Source organism: Adiantum capillus-veneris, chromosome 21 (assembly GCF_014529385.1).
Source record: "Adiantum capillus-veneris isolate H3 chromosome 21, ASM1452938v2, whole genome shotgun sequence".
Classification (NCBI taxonomy): domain Eukaryota; kingdom Viridiplantae; phylum Streptophyta; class Polypodiopsida; order Polypodiales; family Pteridaceae; genus Adiantum; species Adiantum capillus-veneris.
The window spans coordinates 107755689-107770316 of record NC_140951.1 but is presented as its reverse complement, the minus strand read 5'-3'; the positions used below and the strand labels follow the sequence as shown (position 1 = coordinate 107770316).

Sequence of the window (14628 nt, the reverse complement as noted above, 5' to 3'; positions counted from 1 at the left end):
TACAAAGAGGGTCGGATGACCTAGAAAGATACAATGGCAGCATCTCCTAAAATTTAGGGAACTGCTATTTTGGGACTTGAAAATGTTTTGGCGTCATTACCTCCGGAATGACAAGGGGAACATTTTCTTACTCTGCCGTGAAGTCAACTGGGCAGCCGGTTGGGAGATTTTTAGGCGGCAACCCCGAAACGGAAAAATGCTTGTAAATGTGCCAAGTGGCACCGTCTGGTGCACTTGCCTCATGCAACAAGAAGTGGCGCTGAATTTAGGAGGGGGAGAGCCTCATTTTCAGATTTGTCACAGATTAAGAGCTATGGAGTGCTTGCTTTCCCTCCTATGTACAGTGCGGTGCCAGGAGTGATGCCCTGCACGCTACGCACTGCCCGCTCTCTCCCCTTTGGCAGTATGTTATGCCCCTCTAGTGGGCCCTTCATTTGACCAATGTACAGTTGTGTGGGTTCATGCGCGATTGCCGAGGCAAGAGCCTCTTGCACAGGTACTGGATTAGCTAGCGGCTAATCCCCCCGCAGGTACAGGTGAATTCGGAGAGGTTTCACGCTAGAAATCTCGTCCGATTCAAAGGGCAAGTAGCCCTATAGGTGCGGGAGCTCGAGGACTTTCTAAGGATGCGATCGGCACGCGAAACGGAGCCCAAAATAGTAAATTACAGCCTACGGTGTATTTTTGCAGGTTTAGGGTTTTGGCCCTAAACGGACCCTAATACCCCCAGGAGGTTCGGGGACGCAAGGGGACCGCTGTACAGGTGATCTGGCGCATTTTCAGGGCTGAAAACAGAGAATTCAGCGTGCTGCAGATTCTCGCCAGGTTTTGCAAAGTGCCCGTATGCATCGGGAAAGTCATTTAATTCGTGGGAATACTGACCGTGAAGGGTTCTAGTATAGTTATGCTGCCGAAATCGGGCTGGAACAGTGGAAATTCAGCCGAGTTTGTGCGGGGCAGCTTGTAGGGAACCACAACGTTTATTCCCTCTTTTGAGCAATAAAGAAATACCGAAAGGGGCGCCTAAGTTAGGGGCCAATCTGGTGTCCGTCTACTCATACAGGTGCAATCTAGCAGCCTGTATCCCTCTCCCCTTTGTTGTGTCTTGAAAGTACAGGTAAAATAGACGACTAATAATGGGTGAAAGCTAAATCAAGGTTTGAAGTAAAGTCTACCGCCCTTTTTGGATTGAACAGGCCGGTTTCAGGAAAAACCAGTCAATTTCAGCCCCCAAAGTGGTCCAGATTCTCAGCGATTACCCCTTTGTGGACAGCAGATAGAAGAGCACCAGATTCAGCCCTAAAGTCTTCATCGTCGTCATCGACATAGTCCCCGTTTGCATCAGTCCATGCATCATCATTGTACACCTTTGTGCAATCAAAGTTAGACCACTCTCGCCGACGAGAGTGGGGCCTTCGGAGGAGGGTTTTACAACCTCTCGGGTGTCGTATCTCTTTTCTCTCCTTCTCTCAGTCTCATTCACTTGCACGCACAATATCCACTCACTTTGTTCGTGATCATAGCACTCTCCATAATACGGAAGGCTCTCTCTTTCCTTAAGAACGAAAAGGAACCTTGATCAAATATAGATGACTAATCTTGAGAAAATACAACATTTATTCTGTTGCACCTTACATTGGTATCAGAGCTTTGGAAGTGTTCTGTACTACTCAAGGGAAGAACCACAAAGAACCACAAGAATTTTTTTGCTTGTTGCGGTCGCTCGAACCCAAGTTTGCTTGGGCGTGTCGATTCCTAATCGTGTTTTGTTGAAGAGTGACAAGAATCCCAAGAAAGAAGGGCTTGTCCAGCCTCCCCTTGTGTCTCTTTTCACTCATTGAGAGCAAACCGTGCACTTAGCGGCCGGCCAATCGAAGTGAGGTGGGAAAAAGCAACCTTGGTGTGAGCGCAAGGCCGCCAAGGGGTGCACCCGCAGAAAGGAGTAGAACTCGGGTGAAGAGAAGATCCTTCTCCAAAGTGATTTGCAAGCAAAAGAAAACCTCAAGAACTCCAAGAACCTCAAGAACCTCAAGACCCTCAAGAACCAAGTTTCTCGTGAACTTAAGAACCGAAGATCCTAGTGCATGGTCGTCACCCGAAGCGGCATGGATACTTCGCATTCAGGTGATGAGCATGAGAGAGGAGACGAAGGATTCTCTCCACCAAGAGATTTTTCCAACCCTCCCCCTTCGCCATCTACGCCACGAGTTGTCCTAACTCCTATGGAGATGATGGTTAAGTCGATGTTGGACATGATGGCACAACAACAAGAAACGAATCGAGTTGCATTGGCACAACTCGCAAGCAAAGCAGAAGAAGAAGTAGCAAAGGACCGTGCACAAGAAGCAAAGGACCGCGAGCGCGACGAAAGAAACGCCAAACTTGCCGCACAACAGGAAGACAAGCGCCTTGCTTTAGAACGTGAACGCGACGCAAGAAAAGAAAGAAAAGAACTAAGAAAGGAGGAAGCGGCAGCACGAAGCGCAGCCTTGGAGGCCGAGCGTGAAGCTCAAAGGGAGCTATGCACTCAAGAATTTATTTCCCAAGTGCTAGCCTCGAAGACCGAACCACCCAAAGATCGTGGGAGTTCCTCAGTGGTGCAAGCCACGATGCGGATTCCAACAACCCAGTCACCGAAAAGTTGACCTTCAGTAAGTATGATGGTAAGATGGATGCTACGGTTATTCATTCTTGGTTGCATCAATTTAATGTTTATTTTGCGACAACTAAGAAAACAAGAAATAGCAAAGTTTTGACGGCAGCTATGTACCTTGCCGGTGATGCCATCAATTGGTACCACGCATGGCAAGAGGCACAGCTAGCCGCGTATCTAGAGGCAGCTGACGATTTCACGCCCCTCTTTTAGTTGGGCTGATTTCCAAGACAAGCTCAAGGCGCGGTTTATGTCACCTCAGTACCTCGCACGATTAAAAGAGGATTGGCGCAATCTCAAGCAACATGGTATGCCAATCATGTCTTTTTCTAACCGCGTTTTGCAGCTAGGCACTCAATTACGCAAATCGGATGATGAGCGCAAAGAGGCTTTTCTCTTTGAGTTAGACGAATACATCAAGTTTGATGTTGAAGTCTTTGACCCCGCGGATCTCACCAAGGCGGTAGCAATCGCTCTCTCCCAAGAGATGAAGCACAACAAGGGAAAGCCCAAGGAGAACAAGTCTTCTCAAGGGACATCTCAGAATTCTTAGAACACACAGAATGGTAAGAACGGTAAAAATGGTAATTCTTCTAGCCCTTCTTTCTCTAATTCCTCGGAAAAGAACTCTAATAATGAACCTAAGGGTAAATCTAAAGCACGTGCAAAACCTAAGCTAATCCCTGATGAAAAAGATTCACAAGGAATTATAGGAGGATACATCACGGCTGAAGAACAAGTGATTTATGCTAAAGAAGGTAGATGTTTTCAATGTCACGTCAAGGGTCACATTAAGAAGTCCTGTCCTAAGACAGTCCCACCTAAAGAACCAAAGGCACCCACAGCTACCACAAACTCTGTCACAACACAACCTGCATCTTCTCATGACTCTGACACACATATTGATGAATCTCTCATGAAGTGTTATGGTCATGTAAAAGGACAACGTTTTATCATATTGTTTGATCCAGGCAGTATGTATGATGTGATTAGTCCCCCTCTTGTTGAGAGAACCCGCCTAGAGGTTAGTTAGAAATCTCCTCTCGAGGTTTCTAGCTTCGCTCCTGGTATGGACTCTCTCATCACGAAGGAGTGCCTTGATGTGATGTTTACCGTTCAGCAAGCTTCTTTTCGTAGGAAATTTCTTGGGTCTCCTCTCTCAGGATGTGATATGATTTTAGGCATAAAATGGTTTCGTGAACTCAACTCTCTCATTGATTGGGAGGCTAACACTCTCACTTTACATGCCAAAACTGATTCCCCCCTCATCATTCGTGCTGAGGAGGGCTTGCATTCTTTGCCTCTCATCTCGCATGTATAGGTAAAGCGTGAATTACGACGAGGAGCACAAGCGGCATTCATCTATGCTGCCCCAGTTTCCCAGAGCATTCAAGCTCCAGGTAAGTATTTGGAGTTGTTTACGAAGTTTAAACATATCTTTTTGCAGGATGATCTTCCACCTCGTCTCCCACCTAAGCGGCCGGAGGACCATCACATTGAGCTTATGGAGGGAGCACAGCCAATTAGTAAGGTTCCCTATCGATTGAACAAGTCACAGGAGGAAGAGTTAGAGCGACAACTCACGGAGTTGGTGGCTAGAGGATTCATACGTCCTAGTGTAAGTCCTTTTATTGCCCCTATTTTGTTTCTTCGCAAGAAGAATGGTTCGTCTCGTTTGTGTATTGATTACAGGGCATTAAACAAGATGACCGTCAAGAACAAGTTTTCGGTGTCTCGCATTGAGTATATCCTCGATAGGCTCAATGGGGCAAAGGTTTTCAGCAAGGTCGATCTCAAAAGTGGATACCATCAGGTACGGGTATTAAAAGGCGACATTTTCAAGACCGCCTTTCGCACCGAGCGAGGGCAATGGGAGTATATTGTTATGCCTTTTGGATTGACAGGAGCCGTGGGTATGTTCAATCGTCTCATGGTAGGTCGTTTCGGCGATATGGTCGGTGTATATGTGTTCATCTTTTTAGATGATATTCTCATTTTTTCTGCCTCGTGGGAACAACATGAAAGAGATGTTGAAAGGGTACTGACTCGTTTGGATGAGTGTCAGTTGTACATTGCAGCTAAGAAGTCTGAATTTTTTCTTACTGAAGTCACTTATCTGGGTTATATCATTTTGTAGAAGGCGTCAAACTCGACCCCGCAAAGGTGGAACAGGTTCATAATTGGGATTTGCCCAAAACTGCATATGATGTGCGTTCTTTTCTTGGTCTATGTCAAGCATATAGTTCGCACATAGAGAATTTTGCACGCATTGCTGCACCTATATTGATGTTTTGAAAGGGGTAAAGACTCGTCGTCAGCGCGTAGACTTGCCCGAAGCAGCCATTGAGGCGTTTGCAGCTCTGAAGGTTGCGGTGACAGAAGCACCGTGTCTTGTCTTTGCCTCTTGGGATAATCCCTTTGAGGTATTGACGGATGCGAGCAATGTCGCCATAGGCGTTGTGCTCCAGCAGCATGGTCGCCCAGTAGCTTTCCTTAGCCGAAAGCTCAATAGTGCGGAAAAGAATTATTCAGTTTATGATAAAGAATTGTTATCTGTCATTCACTCTCTTAAGCATTGGAAGCATTTTTTGTATGGTAGAGAGTTTATAGAGCGCACAGATCATCAAGCCCTCAAGTGGCTCCAGTCTATGCCTAGTGCACATTGGAGTGATCGCCAAGCACGGTGGTCACAATTTTTTGAGCAATTTGGCGGTTTGATTGAGTATGTGCCTAGAAAAGCTAACCCTGTTGTAGATGCGTTGAGTCGCAAAGGACAGATTTTGGCTCTTGAGTCAAGAACCACATTTTCTATACAGGGTGAGTCTTTTGACAGCATGAAGAATCAATATGCAGATTCGGAGTTTGGTAAGTATTGGTTGCAGGCTCTTGCTTCCCAAGGGCCCAGCAACTATCTCATTCGTGATGGATTGTTATTTTTTCGTCGGCGTCTATGTGTGTTGCCCTCTCTCAGGCCAACCATATTGCATGATGCACATGATTCTCTCACGTTGGGCACAGAGGAATGAACACCACGTTGGAAAAGATCGAACGTTTTTTTTATTGGCCTAAAATGTGGAAAGATGTGTTTCGTTATGTCACACAGTGCACTATATGTCAAAAAGTAAAAGCTTCTCGGGGTAAGTAGCAAGGTCTCTTGCTTCCGCTGCCTATTGCCGAGGGACCTTTTCAGGATATCTCTATGGATTTTGTGACTAACTTACCACCAAGTCTGCATTCAAGGAACAAGCAATGTTTAACAATTGTTGATTGTTTCAACAAATTTTGCATGTTGATTCCTTGCAAAGCCACAATTACTGCACAAGATGTTACACAATTGTTCATCAAGCATTGGTACCCCCTCTATGGTTTGCCAAAGTCCATTGTTTCAGATAGGGATGTTAAGTTTACGTCCAACTTTTGGCGTGCACTCTTTGAAAATTTTGGCACAAAGTTGAATTTTTCATCCGCTTTTCATCCACAATCAGATGGTCAAACCGAAATTTATAATCAGTTGGCTTTTGATGTGTTAAAATCTTATGTTCATGATCAACAGTCTCAATGGGAGCTCTATCTCCCATTGGTTCAGGCTATTCTAAATGATTCCTTTTCTTCTGCTACTATTGGTCGAACTCCGTATGAGGCAGCTTTTGGCCGTCCGTTCCAGTCACTTTTGACTAGATCGGTCAGTCAAATGCCTGATGCCAATGCTGAGAGTCAGTCATTGGATGAGATTTCTGAGAGTGTGAAGCTTCGGCTAAGCAAGGCTCAAGAACTTATTCTCGACAGGCTAACAAGCATCGTCAAGAGGTCTCGATCAAGGAAGGAGATTGGGTGTATCTACGAATCATGAAACAGCGTCTTAAGCAAGTTGGAAAGAAATGTCCTAAGTTATCTTTTCGTATGTATGGTCCATTTCCAGTCATAAAAAAGATTAATGAGGTTTCAATGAAATTAAAGTTACCTAACTCATGGTCAATGCACAACGTTTTCTATGTTTCTTGGTTGAAAGTGTTTCAGGGAACACCTCCAAAGGACGTTTCGGAAGAAGAAGAACCGGAGATCATCGATGAAGTTGAAGTCATGGAATCGGAGCAAGTTTTGTTGCATCGGTTTCGCCATGGTTCAAAGAAACAAGTACGACAGTATTTTTTGAAGTTCAAAGATCGAGGAACCCATGAAGCGGTGTGGGTAGACAAAGAGTTCTTCAAGGATTATCTAGAGTTGTTGGCAGACTACAAGGAAGCCATGTAGCTTGGTACCAGTACCTCACTTTAAAAAGGAGGGGATGTCACGTGACACATCCAACCCTATGTGTCCGTGGACAAGCTACACCATAACAGGGTTTCCGTCAAGTCCAGTCGGTTTAGATTAGAAGTGATCTGGCACTTTTGTGAGTCTATTCGTAGACCGTGCATGCCCAGTCACTCAGTGCAGATGCATATCCTCTGGTTGCACACTGCATAAGCATAAGCATTTCCATCAGATTCCCTCAGAGTCAGTTTGGGGATTGTTCAAGTGACTTTATCCCATTTTTCCCTATTTTTAACATTTTTCACTTATTTATTAAGTGACTTTTGTTGGGTACTCAGTAGGGAAAATTGGGTAAGTTAAAATATAAGCAAACCCAAGTTAGCACAATTGGGCAGATGAGCAAGGAGCACAACAGCCCCCAAGTAGCAGGTGTTTCCCCCTCTCTCAACAAGAACCTCTCCAAGCCTCCCTTGGTGAGATCCACCCCCACCAGCCCATCAGCATTGGGATTGCCATCAAGCATCACCCCCTTGGCGTTTTCCCTCTCTTGCAGCTATCGCCATCAAACTTCTATGCTGGTGTTTTTCCCCTACCATTTCAGCGTTTTTCAGCAAATTACTAACGCGACAAGAACCCTAAAACGCAGCCTGATGGTGTAAGCAAATCAGCGTTTTTTATCTTCATATGAGCCTCAGCAAGCGAGTCAATTTCAGCCATAAAAACAGCAGGAAAAACCAGCCAATTTCAGCCCCCAAAGTGGTCCAGATTCTCAGCGATTACCCCTTTGTGGACAGCAAATAGAAGAGCACCAGATTCAGCCCTAAAGTCTTCATCAACGTCATTCACATAGTCCCTATTTGCATTAGTCCATGCATCATCATTGTACACCTTTGTGCAATCAAAGTTAGACCACTCTCGCTGACGAGAGTGGGGCCTTCGGAGGAGGGTTTTACAACCTCTCGGGTGTCGTATCTCTTTTCTCTCCTTCTCTCAGTCTCATTCACTTGCACGCACAATATCCACTCACTTTGTTCGCGGAAGGCTCTCTCTTTCCCTAAGAACTAAAAGGAACCTTGAGCAAATATAGATCACTAATCTTGAGAAAATACAACATTCATTCCGCTGCACCTTACAGCCTGTGCGCAGGCCATGCATGTCCAAGCACTTAAGAGTAGTTACATATCCTTTGGTTGCACACAGCATGATCATCAACATGCATTTCCCCAATTTATCCATTTTTCACTTATTAATTAATAAGTGATTTTTGTTGGAAAACTGGGTAGGGCAGATTTGCTAGGCTATTATAAAAAAAACCTAGCGCTAGCACTTTCTGGCAGAAGAGACAGGAGAAGTTCCAGCAACTTGCAGGGCACCTTCTCAGCAAGACCGGCAGGAAACTTAGCGTTTTCAGCCACAAGAGAACTTGGTGTTTTTGGACATCCAGATTAGCCAGCGTTTTTAGATCCCAGCACTTGGCGTTTGCAGATTGCAGATCATGCCTAGCGTTTTTGCATCTTGCAAATTTGCCTAGCGTTTTTAGTCACTAGCACTCCGATCCAGCCATACAGGTAGTGTTTTCAGTTTTTAGTCCTTAGCCCTTGTGGATTGACCCCTTAGCTTCGTAGATCTCACCTACTCGCAGCAGATCCTCGCTGCGCCGTCAGATCAGCCAACATTTTCAGATTCAGCCCGCTGTCCGAAGTTTTCAGCATCTGCGTTTTCAGCGCATCGTCGTCGCGTCGTCACCTTCGTCGTTCTCGCCGACATAGTGTCAGAGATCAGCAGAAAGTGAGCGTTTTGCAGATTTCAAATTTCAGTCCCTAGCGTTTTTAGATTTCAGCCCGTCTCGTCGTCGTCATCATTGTCGTCGACATCGTCGGCAAGTCCATTGCATCTAGACCATTGTACCAGATTTGTGCAATCAATAACATAGACTCTCTCGCCATAGAGAGGGGGGCCCTTGGAGGAGGGTTTGAGAACCGTCGTGTCGTATTCTTCTCTCTCTCTCTCTCTCTCTCTCTCTCTCTCTTAGTCTCAACACCTTCATTCACAGTAGCATTCACTTTGTTTGTGATCATTGCACTCTCTCACTAAAGGAACGGAAGGCTCTCCCTTCTGTAAGTGAAAGGAACCCTTGAGCACAGTTCAAAGCACTCATCTTGAGCAAAGTCAACATTCACTTCTGCTGCACCTTACACAAGAGTTCGCCAGATTGAAAAGAGTGAATTAGGGGAACCAGATGCAAGTTCATCAAAGGATTCCAGAGAAAGGGGATCAGATGATAATGCGTCTTAGGGTTCTGATGATTGAGACCGACGTACTAATGGACAGGGGAAGCGAAAGACGCTACCCACAGGTCCCAGGCAGAAGGAAAGAAAGGAAAAAGGGAATCAGCTGGTAGATCAGAGAATTCCCCAGATCTAGGATAAGATTTTTGGACATTGCTTTTGCCAAGGTACACAAGGCTCTTGAGAAGTTTCAAGCACGGCATAAGAGGGCAGCCGACAAGATTTGGTGCGACTTGCAGCTGAAGGAAGATGATTGGGTGCTCTTATGGTTTGAGAAGGCACGCCTAACCCGCAGCAGATCCTCACTGCGCCGTCAGATCAGCCAACGTTTTCAGATTCAGCTCGCTGTCCGAAGTTTTCAGCATCTGCGTTTTCAGCGCATCGTCGTCGCGTCGTCACCTTCGCCGTTCTCGCCGACATAGTGTCAAAGATCAGCAGAAAGTGAGCGTTTTGCAGATTTCAGATTTCAGTCCCTAGCGTTTTTAGATTTCAGCCCGTCCTCGTCGTCGTCATCATTGTCGTCGACATCGTCGGCAAGTCCATTGCATCTAGACCATTGTACCAGATTTGTGCAATCAATAACATAGACTCTCTCGCCATAGAGAAGGGGGGCCCTTGGAGGAGGGTTTGAGAACCGTCGTGTCGTATTCTTCTCTCTCTCTCTCTCTCTCTCTCTCTCTCTCTCAGTCTCAACACCTTCATTCACAGTAGCATTCACTTTGTTTGTGATCATTGCACTCTCTCACTAAAGGAACGGAAGGCTCTCCCTTCTGCAAGTGAAAGGAACCCTTGAGCACAGTTCAAAGCACTCATCTTGAGCAAAGTCAACATTCACTTCTGCTGCACCTTACACAAGAGTTAGCCAGATTGATAAGAGTGAATTAGGGGAACCAGATGCAAGTTCATCAAAGGATTCCAGAGAAAGGGGATCAGATGATAATGCGTCTTAGGGTTCCGATGATTGAGACTGACGTACTAATGGACAGGGGAAGCGAAAGACGCTACCCACAGGTCCTAGGCACAAGGAAAGGAAGGAAAAAGATTAAAGAATTCCCCAGATCTAGGATAAGATTTTTGGACACTGCTTTTGCCAAGGTGCACAAGGCTCTTGAGAAGTTTCAAGCACGGCATAAGAGGGCAGTCGACAAGATTCGGTGCGACTTGCAGCTGAAGGAAGATGATTGGGTGCTCTTATGGTTGGAGAAGGCACGCCTAAGGAAATGAAAAGGAAAGGAGCGGCTTTTTTTTTCCCAAAGCTAAGAATGACTATGGCCCTTTCCAGATTCAAGAGAAGATAAATGATGTATCCTTCAGATTGAAGTTGCTAAAAACTTGGAAGATTCACAATGCTTTTCATGTGAGTCTTTTGAAAAAGTTTCAAGGATGAGGTGTCAGTCGACAAGGAGCCTGAGGAACAACCTGAAGGGGTAGAGAGCGAGGAGATACTCGTTTTGGAACAGATACTGGCTCACCAGGAAAGAAGAGAGATGGTAGTTCTTAGTCAAGAACTATCCGGCATTGAATGCAAAGTGGATGGAGGAGGAGGACCTAGTAGATACCCCTCAGATTTAGAACTTTACCTTGACGCTTTGGTTCTAGCTTTGGCTATTCCAAGAGTTTCTGAGGATCAGCAAGTTGAATCTGGTGTAGGCGGGACTGCACAAGAGAGGAGTTACTCCGCTTCTTTGTCACAGATTACCTAGAAAGAATAAAGTCACTGATTTTCCTTTGGATTTCAAGGATATTGATGGATTGATAATATTCTACTGGATGACTTTATGAAAGAAGTACTTCGACATGGGAATTCCCGAAACTAATTCTGATTGATGAACACTCTTACAAGTGATCGTGTTTGAGTGTAGGACTGAAAGACAAAATGACTGCGGCATTTTGGTCTTGAGAATCTCTAAAGACATGATCGCAATAAGAATTAGTTAATCCGGCATTCGTGAGGTCCGCGATGGATTTAGATGCGATTGCTAAATACGTTGTTGGTAGTCATGGTTTGAGATTTGGAATTAATTTTCTATGATTGATTTGATTTGAATATTATGTGAACGTTTAGTGACTGTCGTCTTTGTGCAAGTGCTGGATTTGTGTCGTCTAGTGCGTCGGTACTTAGAGTGAGTGTCTACTGAATTGGTTTATGGCTTATGTTTGACTTTGCAGGAGTAATTGAGGGCGATTACAATTCTTAAGAGGGGGGTATGTCACAAATTGATGACGTGGCGGTATTACCTGGATAGACAGCCTAATGATGTGGCATGACCACCCCGTTGACAAAAAATGATGACGTGGTAGTTTGCTGTACGGACAGGTTGACGTGGACAACTGTACAGATTTTTTGGACTTTGCACTAATATATTGACGTGGTAGACAATACGGATTTCCGTGTTTTGCGTTGACAGCTGCTGACGCGACAGGTTATACGGATTTTCCGCTAATCATGCTGATTGCTTTTTGGGCAGTTTTTGAACAATAAGCATGACTCTAGACGAAGTTGAAGCATTGAAGGAGCCACAAAAGACTTTGTGTCGCTTTCGGCACGGCCCAAAGAAGCAAGCATTGCAGACCTTTATGAAGTTCAAGTACCGCACGACCCACACATCAGAGTGGACCGGCAAAGAGTCCTTTTCAGGATTCCGGATGTTATTGGCGATCTCCCTCGATGCCATAGAGTTCGGTACCAGTACCTCACTTTGAAAAGGAGGGAATGTCACGTGACACATCCAACCCTATGTGCCGTGGACAAGCTACAGCATGACCGGGGTTCAGTTGAGTCAAGTCAGTCTAGAATAGGAAGTGATCTGGCACTTTTGTGAGTCTGTTCGCAGACCGTGCATGACCAGTCACTTAGTGTGATGCATATCCTCTGGTTGCACACAGCATGATCATAAGCATTCCCATCAGAATCCATCAGAATCCTTTAGGGGAATTTTCCAGTGCATTTAGCCTATTTTACCTATTTTTGACATTTTTCACTTATTAATTTAAGTAACTTTTGTTGGAAAGTAGGTAGGGCAAATTGGGTAAGATAATATATAAGCAAACCAAGGTCAGCACTATTTGGCAAATGAGCAAGGAGAACACAGGCCTTCAGCGAGACAGGTTCCCCCTCTCTCTCAGCAAGACTCCCTCACTTGGGCGATTTCCCTCAAGCAAGTCTCTAGCGTTTTTGGTCCTCATCGCCTAGCCTCCCCCTACTTGACGTTTTCAGCAATCATCACTGCCTGGCAGTCACAAGACCTAGCGTTTTCAGCAGAAGCTTCATCAAGCCCTAGCGTTTTCCATCCAAGCAAGGATCGCCACAGTTTTCAGCCCTTGGCGATTTTCAGCAGGTTATTTTCAGCCTCTTTCCATAGCCATTTCAGCCCCAACACAGTAGCAGATTTTCAGCGACAAAAACTAACAAATTCAGCGTTTTTCTAGCGTTTTCAGCAGTAGCAGAATTCAGCCAGCAGCGTTTTTGGACAGCAATAAAAGAACGGCCAAATTCAGCCCTTAGATCGGTCTCGCCATCCCCGTCGTCGACATCGACCTAGCCTAGACTTGCATCAGTCACATTCATTCAGTTTGTACCAGTTTGTGCAATCAATAGTAGACCACTCTCACCGACGAGAGTGGGGCCTTCGGAGGAGGGTTTTACAATGTCTCTGGTGTCGTATTCTCTTCTCTCTCTCTCTCTCTCTCTCTCTCTCTCTCTCTCTCATACACTTGCATGCACAGTGTCCATTCACTTTGTTGTGATCATTGCACTCTCTCATTAAGAACGGAAGGCTCTCCCTTCCATAAGAACAAAAGGAACCTTGAGCACAGTTCGGAGCATTCATCTTGAGCAAAGTTCATACATTCATTCCGCTGCACCTAACATTCATTCTGCTGCTCTTTCTCTCTCTCTCTCTCTCTCTCTCTCTCTCTCTCTCTCTCTCTCTCTAACATTTAATATAACATTTCGTTTCTCTTGTCGGCGGGTATCAGGTGCCATGTCATCACTTTGTGACCCCCAGAAATTTGCCACAACCCAAAAATTGTGGGAATATTTGAAACCCAGGAGATGACCTCCAAAACACTTTCCTCCAGTCTTTTCTCTTCAGGCTTCCCTCAGCAGCAGTTCAGTTAAAGCAACTTGAGGGTTTTACTTGTGCCTTGTGGTCATTGGAGGCATTTGATTTTCAAACCGAATTGGTAGTTATAAATTCTTACGTACTTAGTTATAAATTCATGTACTCAGGGGGGATTGATTTGAGGACGTATGTTGTTAAGTCTATTGTCAAGTATGAGTTGTCAAAGTTCTCTGAGAGTCAAATACCAAGTATGCGTGTTCTGCTGCAGGCCGCAAGAGATTGTCGAATCGAAGTCTGTAAGTACAGAAGAGGAGGTACCAGATGGCTGGACCATGGAAGCATTCAATGATGAGGAAGGAATGGTGCCTTTTTCGCGTGACAGCTTTCCACGACCAAGGTCTCCATGGAACCCTTTCGAAGGCATGGACCCCTTCTCAAGGGGACTATCTGATGGATTTGAAGGCTTCATGCAGGCTGCAGAAGAAATGATGAATGAAGCTTTTAACCAGCTTGGTTTCTATAAACCAGATGAAGCAAGTACAGAACGCCATCCCGGTCGACCTCGGGAAATATTTCCGGACATTAAAAGTAACGGCAAGGATGGCAACCATCTTTCAGAGGATGCAGCTCCCAAAAAGGTAGATTTTGGAGATTCCAGGAGTTTTGATGAGGTCTAAAGGAATCTTATTTTACAAGAACTCACAGCATGATGTGAATTCAACCTTAATTTTGTATAGTTTCAAAGGAAAAATGGTGTTTTCTTTTTGCTTCAATAATACTGGCTAGGTCAGACTACAGCAAGCTTTTCTATTTTGTCTGAACTGTTACGATGTGCTCTCTCTCTCTCTCTCTCTCTCTCTCTCTCTCTCTCTCTCTCTCTCTCTCTCTCTCTCTCTCTCTCTCTCTCTCTCTCTCGCGCGCGCGCGCGCGCGCGCGCACACGCATTGTGTTACTTGTCTCCGGTCTTTTTCAACTCATCGTAATTTTTATTTAATGATTTATCCAAAATAAGTGGGTTGTATTTCTATGGCATTTGCTAGAGCTCCTAAATTCTCTGAGGTTTAGCTTTTTTTTTTCCCAGCTTGGATTAATAAGTGGAACTCCTTGCAGCATTATCTGAAAGTCAGACACATTTTGTAGGATACAAAATCAAGTCTAGCAAAATGGCTTAAATTGAGTTCAGACAGTGCCAAAGCAGATTGATGATATGACGAGGTACGGTATCGTCATCAGTCAACTGGTCGAGTCCAAGAAAGTTTTCTGCTTGTGCCTACGAAGTAATGAAAAAACATCACATCTCAGCAAGAACCAAACCATTGGTTAAGGGTTTACTGATCTTGAACATCCAACATTTCGAATTAAAGAAGTCTCC

General features: G+C 45.0%; 1 protein-coding gene across 1 annotated transcript in view; it reads left to right on the top strand.

The window, feature by feature from the left end:
• Window positions 1-14032, top strand: part of LOC147431496 (Mal d 1-associated protein) — a 36187-nt gene extending 22155 nt beyond the window's left edge. Inside the window, exon 2 of the mRNA XM_086494080.1 lies at window positions 13525-14032. Within this exon, the coding sequence (XP_086350206.1) occupies window positions 13525-13933 (409 nt within the window). The 3' untranslated portion in view covers window positions 13934-14032. The remainder of the gene's footprint in view (window positions 1-13524) is intronic.
• Window positions 14033-14628: the final 596 nt, after the last annotated feature.